Source organism: Thalia democratica, chromosome 2 (assembly GCF_965202585.1).
Source record: "Thalia democratica chromosome 2, ktThaDemo2.hap1.1, whole genome shotgun sequence".
NCBI lineage: Eukaryota > Metazoa > Chordata > Thaliacea > Salpida > Salpidae > Thalia > Thalia democratica.
In genome coordinates, this window is record NC_139166.1 from 51586230 (window position 1) to 51594799 (window position 8570).

At 25.6% G+C, this 8570-nt stretch overlaps 1 protein-coding gene across 1 annotated transcript; it reads left to right on the forward strand.

Annotated features, from left to right (window-relative positions):
- The first annotated feature begins 482 nt into the window (after positions 1-482).
- Positions 483-8307, forward strand: LOC145829884 (26S proteasome regulatory subunit 10B). Its single transcript, XM_082937759.1, has 9 exons — positions 483-598; positions 2097-2216; positions 2363-2483; positions 4505-4619; positions 5345-5494; positions 6306-6530; positions 6862-6966; positions 7176-7305; positions 7925-8307. Exons 1-9 carry the CDS (start codon positions 511-513, stop codon positions 8041-8043), a joined length of 1173 nt encoding a protein of 390 aa, XP_082793885.1. The 5' UTR covers positions 483-510; the 3' UTR covers positions 8044-8307.
- The last annotated feature ends 263 nt before the right edge of the window (positions 8308-8570 follow it).

Below are 8570 nucleotides of genomic sequence, written 5' to 3' on the forward strand. Positions count from 1 at the left end.
TTATAAAAATATTGTTTTGCTGTATAAAAGTTTTGTTTATGATTTAGGATAAGGGTAGGTAGTTTTTCTTGTTGGCATGTAAATTTAAAAGAAGAATATTTGTGCGTGCCTAACTTAATTAATTATTTTTTTCAAAATTGTTGTATAAACATTAAAATATTATTTTAAGAGCAATATTTTAATGAAATAGTCTTTATACAGTTATTTTTACTCAAAACTAGATTAAAAACAAATTTTAAATCATTTTTAACAAAAACCTCATTATATTTTGTTTGCACAAGTTATTTTCAACCTAAAAAGTACATTGTTGACCAAAATTTCTACTTGGTGGTCTCTGATGTACCCCTCATTTAAGGTTTACTCTTTTTCAAATACTATAGTGATTCACTTAAAACTAAGGTACATAAAACTACTACTAGTAAACTACTGTACTGAGTTGGTGTACTTGTTTTTTTCTTTGTACAAATCAATATAATCCTTACAGCTTAAATAATATTCAGTGTTGTAATAATGGCAGTAGATCCTCGTGAACAAGCACTAAATGATTACAGAAGTAAACTTCTTGAACATAAATCTGTTGATGGAAAACTAAAAGGATGTTAGTTTTTATACTATTTTGTGTTGATAGTTATACTGTATTTAAACAGAAGTATTACATTTTACTCTTCTGTCAATGTATTTGTTTAAAAAGTAGTCGCAATTAAAATTTGTACAACTTATATTATTAATTTTGTGTATTTATTTTTTTTATAGCAGAGTTGCCGCTTGTACAGGCTTACTCACAAAAAAAAATTAAAGTCAAGCTGTTTTAATTTTATATATTTTATTGAAGTTTTAGAATGTATTACGTTTTATTTTATTTATATCCATGTTTAAAAAACCCTTTTCAAAATTTAATAAAAATATGTTGTTAATTATAAATTATGATACTGTTTTAAAAGATCTGCTTACTTTGTATTTTTTATGATTTATTTTATTTGACTCAAGCTAGTATATTTTCTAAAGATTGATAACCTTGCAATACTAAAGAAAAAAAGTGACAAAAATGGTTAAAAATTATTTTAAATGATATGTAAATTTTAATATTATACAACTAATCAATTTTTAGTAGTTATTATTTAAGTAGAAGCCATAAGGTTTTTTAATTTAATTTACCTTTTAGATTAAAAAATAACATATTTTAAAATTATTTTATTAATGCACTTACATGATTAAAAATTGATGAAATTTAAAGTAATGTCTATAATTTTATTGTTTATGTTATATATATCTTTTAAATAAAAAAAAAATATTTTTTTTAATAATATTTACCAGCTACATAATTTATAGAAATTTTTATTTTAATTTTGTCTAAATTAATTATCTTTGAATTAAACTTTAACCTTACTTAGTGTACTAAAATAAATTAGATTTTGATATATTCTATAATTAGTTTTAAATTTTTACTATAGTATAATATTAAAAAAAAATTTTAAGGCTTTTAAAGTCGACAATTACTAATAAAACATATTTTTTAAGTCTATAACAAACAACTTAATTTTTTTAAGAAAAAGTATTTTAATTCAATATTTTTACTTTGAATAATATATAATTATTGACTTTTTTGTAATTAAAACTAGTTTTTAGTAACAAAAATAATAAACATTTCAAGTATTTAAATTTTTTCAGGTAAATATAATTTTACTCGATATAAATGAAAACGAATAATATTTTACTTATATGTTTTAATAAATAAGGTATAAGGCTATTTTATTTTATGTCTGCCTTTAAAGAAATGGTAAACTTTTTTATTAAATATTATCAAAGTTATTCTAAACTATGATCGTCAATATTCGCTTACCACGAATAATGTATAACATTTTTAAATTGTTAAGTTATTTACTTATTTTTGTTAATAATATAGACTTTAGAATACAGTATTTACTCATCATATTTTATGCAAGAATAACTGTATTAAACAGTAAAATGAGCAAGAAAACAGAATAAAAGCTAACTTTTGTTAAATTTAGATTTTTAAGTTGCAATAACTTAATCTGATTTAAAAACTATCCACTTTTGATTTAATTTTTGCTACAACTTTTAAAAATACTTAACAGTAAGAGAAGATTTAAAAAAGAAAAACGTCGCTTTTGATAAATCTGAAAATGATCTGAAGGCTCTGCAAAGCGTTGGGCAAATTGTTGGAGAAGTTCTCAAGCAGCTGACCGAAGAAAAATGTAAGTTATATTTTTGAAATCACTGCTGTTTAAGTTAATATTTACTAAAGTTAATTATGTTGTTTTTGTGTTGGTATTTTTCTTAAAATGAGAACGCAGAAAAACACTTGAATCTTGTATGAATGTTAATTTTGTTTGTCTTGCAGTCATTGTGAAAGCCACGAACGGACCCAGATACGTTGTTGGTTGCAGAAGACAAGTGGACAAGTCTAAGCTCAAACCAAGTACCAGAGTTGCCCTGGATATGACCACTCTCACAATCATGCGGTAAGTTACTACTACATTTGTAACTAAAATAGTTATTGTTAGCATGATATTGTTGTTACACAAAAATATTAAATTGAGTTTAACTGATTTATATTAAAAATCCTTTATCTAGATTTTATTCAATTCTATCGAATCGATTTAAACCTGGTTTTCATTTAACAGCAATCTTGAATAATTTCTTATAAATAATAGTTTTTAGTAAGAAATAACAAGACTTTTGATATAATAATAGTATAATTTGTGCTATGCTAATCTTTTTTGTAAAATTGAAATTTTTAAATAAAATTATTAAATGCTTAAACTTATTTAAATATAATTGTTTTGTTTTAGTATTTTGTAATTTTTGGAATTTATTGTTTTACTTAACGGATAAAATCAAAGTTTATAAAAATTACAGTTTTACCTGGTTAAGTAATAGTGCTTTATAAGTAATATTTTTGCCATATTTTATGGAAGGTTTTACTTGTTTGTTTTTGTTGATTAAAACTAATTTTTTTTATATATATATTTGAACGTTACGTTTATAATTTATTCTAAAACAACATTTTGAGGTGATATTTGAGATTACTATGTTCTTATATTTACGCATCTACTAAACTTAATTAACTTTTTAAAGTTTTATTCAGTTTTGAGTGTTAGGTTGCTTTTCTTTAATAATAAATGTAGGTCTTAAAATAGTAAATGAAAGTTTGTAGAACTTTAATTTTGACTTAAAAATATAATGTTAAATTTCAATAAAGCCCAAATAAATAACAGTAAAAAATAATGTAAATGTAAATTTTAAACTTTCTTATTTTTACAAATAAGTTTTTACTATGACACCAGGTATTGTGTTGGTTTTGAGTAGTAAATATCTTATGTTTTAATTGTTTCTTTTATCGTAAAAAATTATTAAAATTATTTCAACACTTAAAATCTTTTTCTCTCATAAAAATAAAACAGTAATAATATTATAATATTTAAGTAGCTCAAATTGTCCCGGTATGTCAACAGTATTTTGTGTTTTTTTGTCTTTATCATTTGTTAAATATATATAAAAAACCATACATACTTCAAAAAAAATCAACAAAGCTTTTTATTTAAACTCATTTTTTTTGCTTGTTCAGAAAGTTAAAACAATAGTAGCAGGGTTGCCACTTTACCTGGAAACCTTGAAAAACCTGGAATTTGACAATTAAGGCAAAAAAAAACCTGGAAAAACCTGGAATTTTGAACAAAAATAACTAAAAAAACCTGGATTTTTTAACAACTTTAACATGTTCAGTAGAAAAATTTTGATTTGACTCAAAAAATCTATCGTTTAGATATAACAATTTTGTCATCTTCAAAAATTTTTTTAGTAAAAAACACATTTAAAATAGCTCTAGACTATCTTTTAAATGTTTTTATGTTATTCAGGGTTGCCACTTTACCTGGAAACCTGGAAAAACCTGGAATTAAACAATTTAGCCAAAAAATACCTGGAAAAACCTGGAATTCGAGAAATTTTGAAAAAACCTGGAAAAACCCGGAATTTTAACAATTTTCACATGTTTAGTAGTAAAATTTCGATTTGACTCAAAATATTTATCATATAAATAAAAAAAATTTCATCATCAAATTTTTATTTATTAAAAAACACATTTAAAGTAGCTTTACAATATCTTTTCATTGTTTTTATCGTATTTAACACAGTTTCTTACCTTTAACTTAACTCTAAACTATAAATAGACCAGAAAATACGTACCTTTAAAAACCTGGGAGTAATTTGGAAAACCTGGAAAAAATTTATAAAAATTGAGTGGCAACCCTGATTATTTAACACAATAACTTACCTTAAACTTAATTTAAACTAAAAATAGACCCAAAAATGTGTACTTTTAAAAACCTGGAAGAGATTTGAAAAACCTGGGAAAAATTTGGAAAAAATGAGTGGCAACCCTGTAGTAGTGAGTTCTTATAAAAATTCTAATATAGCTGTTTTGTTTTTGATGTCTGGTTAAAAAGATTGATTATACTTGAAATTATCACAATCATACCAGATACCTTCCACGTGAAGTCGACCCACTGGTTTATAACATGTCGCATGAAGACCCTGGCGATGTCAAGTACTCCAGCATTGGTGGGCTCGGTGAACAAATCAGAGAACTCAGAGAGGTGATAAAATTTTTAATCTTTAATAAAAACTTTTTTTTTTCAAACTTGACTTGTGTTATGTGAGAAAGGATAAATTTTATTGATCATAAAAGTTTAACCATAAATTTCGGTTGCATTTCAATTTTTTTCAAGTATGTTTTTGTATATATAGTTTTTCTACTTGAGATAAATTCAGCAGTGTAAGTTCTTTAAAAACATTTAGTGTTTAGTATGTATACTTCATAACTATAACTAAAACTAAGTAGTTATATTTTAAAAACAAAAAAGTTTTCTACTCAAAGAAAATAAAGTTTTAAGTAGAAGCAAAGTATAAAAAATTTTAATAAAAAGTATTTTGATAAAAATTCTTTAATTTATGCGCTTAAAATGTGAACATCTAATTTTTCTATTTATATATAAGACTTTAAAAAATTTTTTACATAAAATTAGAGATATTTTTTTGTTATTTATGGTCAACAAATTCTAAATCTTAATTACTAGTTTAAAATATTTGATGAAATTAAAAGACTGGTTTATATATTCTGTTGATTTAATATTTTTATAAGTATTTCCTTGTAAGTTAATCTAACACTTATTCATAGTTTATTTTTCTACAATTTAATTTTAGTTCATAAACTATAAAGAAAATGTATTAGCTTCTTTCATGGTCTTGATGTTAATATTTTTTTAGTGCTAATAATGTGAATATTAATTTATATTTTTTCTTTAAATATATTTTTTCTCAGGTAATTGAATTGCCGCTGTTGAACCCGGAGTTGTTCTTGAGGGTCGGAATCACTCCGCCCAAAGGTTGCTTGTTGTACGGACCACCAGGTACCGGTAAAACGCTGCTTGCAAGAGCTGTTTCCAGCCAACTGGATTGTAACTTTCTGAAGGTAAGTTACTTAGTATTTAGAGCTTTTTTACGTTTAATTGGTTGCCTTACTTCAGATGTGGTATAAAAGATGTGTACATTTTTTTGAAAGATTTGTTGGTAATGTATAAAAATGTTTTCAAACAAAGCAATTTTTTTGTACTTCAGCTCTTTTTTAGAGCTTATTTTGTTAAAATTAATTAAAAAAGAAACTAAAATAATTTCTTTGCTTAAAAGATAGTAACATAAAAGTATCGTTGTGTGCTTCTACTGTTTTTAATGATAAATCATGACTGAACAAGTCTGTTCGTTTCTATGCAAATAAAGTGGTTTGTTTTGAAGTTGAAATAATAAATAAATACATATTTTATAACTGTAAAAAAAATTCCACAGTACTTTTCTTTATTTTCATGACTGTTAAACAACTAACCTAGTTCCACGGAGTTCTGTAACAAATGAGTATTGCAAAAAGAATAGAAGTTAAAAAAGATGATTATGTATATTTACTAAATTATAAACCATAATTATTATAGATTAATAACCAAAAGTATCAACAATATAAGTTAATCTACTATTAGTTATCAATCTTTAACATTCATGGCTTATATTTTAGTAATTACAAATAATATTCTTTTGCAATACTTATTTATCACAGAACTCCGTGGAACTAGGTTAGTAGTTGTATTAGTTGTTTAACAGTCGATAAACAAAAAAAAGTGTGGAAATAGATGTGGGTTTTATTATATGTTCCAACGAGCTTGTTTCGTTGGAACCTGCATTACTAGGTAGTAGTTTTCTGCATATTTTTCATGCACGTTTAAACAATTATGCAGGTTGTGTCATCGGCCATCGTGGACAAGTACATCGGCGAGAGCGCCAGGCTGATCAGGGAGATGTTCAACTACGCCAGGGACCACCAGCCGTGCATCATCTTCATGGACGAGATCGACGCCATCGGCGGAAGGCGTTTCAGCGAGGGAACCAGCGCCGATCGCGAGATCCAGAGGACCCTGATGGAGCTGCTCAACCAAATGGACGGTTTCGACACCCTGGGAAAAGTATGTTCGATTTTTTTTCACAAAACTAAGTGAATTGGGGTGCATTAAAAATCATGCAACTAATTTGCATATATCGAACCAAGGCTAAATAACTATTTGTGGACTTGAAGTTATAAAGTTTTAATTATCAGAAGTTTTTTTTTTGATTTCTTTTGAAATATGTATATGTATGTAGATAAGAGGTAAGGGATTAAAAATTGTAAAAAATATGTAACAAATAAATCTTGATTTGATATATGCAAACTAATTGAATGTTTTTCAATGAACCCAATAAACTATATTGCTCAAGTTTGTTTGTTGTTTTTGTATTGTGAAACTTGAATGCTTCCAGGTGAAAATGATAATGGCAACGAACCGTCCCGACACACTCGATCCAGCCCTGCTCCGTCCCGGACGCCTCGACAGAAAAATCAGGGTCGATCTGCCGAACGAACAGGTTTGTTGTAAAAAAATTACGTTGTGTTGAGGTAATCTAAATAGTGGTTGTTATTTTTTTATCATTTGGTTTTTTAAATACTTAAAGCATCAGATAAAAGTAATTTGAAAATAGTAATTTTTTAACATAAATTAATAAAATTATAATTCATAAACTTATTGTAATTAAATTTAAGTTAAAAAATAGTAACCGAATGTTCAATTAAACAGGGAAGACTTGACATATTGAAGATCCATGCATCAAACATCACAAAGCACGGAGACATTGATTTCGAAGCGGTTGTAAAACTTTCTGATGGTTTCAACGGCGCTGATTTGAGAAACGTTTGCACTGAAGCAGGTATGCTGATACTTTTGTTCATAAGAAAATTAGAAGTTTTCACAAAAATTAGTTGTTCTAAGATTTCAAGAAGCTGTTACAATTTTACTGTGTAAAAAACTATGCAAGTTACTTTATTAAAAATAAACTTAAAAAAAAATCTATTAGGACAATAAGTTTTACAAATTTAACTGAAACTACCTAAAAACTACCAAAAAAAGTAAACATGTGATAGAATATGTAATCATTATTGATTAAATTTTTATACACATTAACATAATCTCAAGAAGTCGTCATGTACATAATATATCTATTGATATTTAAACTAAATATGTTTTTGAAGAATTTATCTTTGTTTTGATATACTTTTTACGACTATTAACCAAAATAAAAGTGAGAAATTTATAACTATAACAGCCCTGCTTTAACGTTATATTTTAATATTATTTCAATTCGTTTTTTAATCTTGATGGTTTATATTCATTAAGTTGTTCTACGTATGACATATGCTAAGTTTTAGTTTAAATTTATAAATAAAAATAACTTTTTAGCCAAATTGTTCTAAAAATAAATAGCTTAATGTAAATTAGAAATAATCAATTAAAACAAAAAAGTTTATAAAACAATCACATGCAAACAGGGTTGTTCGCAATCAGAGCTGAAAGGGAGTACGTTTTGCAAGAAGACTTCATGAAGGCAGTCCGCAAAGTCAGCGACACGAAAAAACTCGAAACCAAATTCGACTTCAAGCCTTTGTAACTGCAAACATGCGCTTAATTTTTTATGTTTACGTCTTTGTTAGGTATCGAGCAATAACTTTGTTCAACAGTATTTATAAGTTTTTTTTTTTTTTTTCGTTGATATTGTAAACACTAGGTTTTATACCAGTTTTTCAAGTTGAACATTTTGGATTTAAATTAACAGTTTTGTCTTATTACGGAGCCTTTTTTTTATAAAAAATACTGTAGTAGTTACTTTAAGTATTGATATGAATGAATAAAATTAAAAAAATGTTAAAAGAATATTTTGCTGTCGTTTCAATTCGTAAATTTTCATTCTATGGTTACATGGTATAATTATCATAATTTGAAAATATAACACAATTTTTTTTTAAGTACACTTGTGTGTAATTAAAAAAATTTGCATGTGTATCACTAGGATCTATATGAAAATTTTCAAATATTGTTTTGGATAAATAATAATTATCCAAAACAATGAGCAAATTGGATATTTTAATCACTACCAGGTTTCTGTGGCAAAAAAAAAAACGACCTTGTTAAGTATAA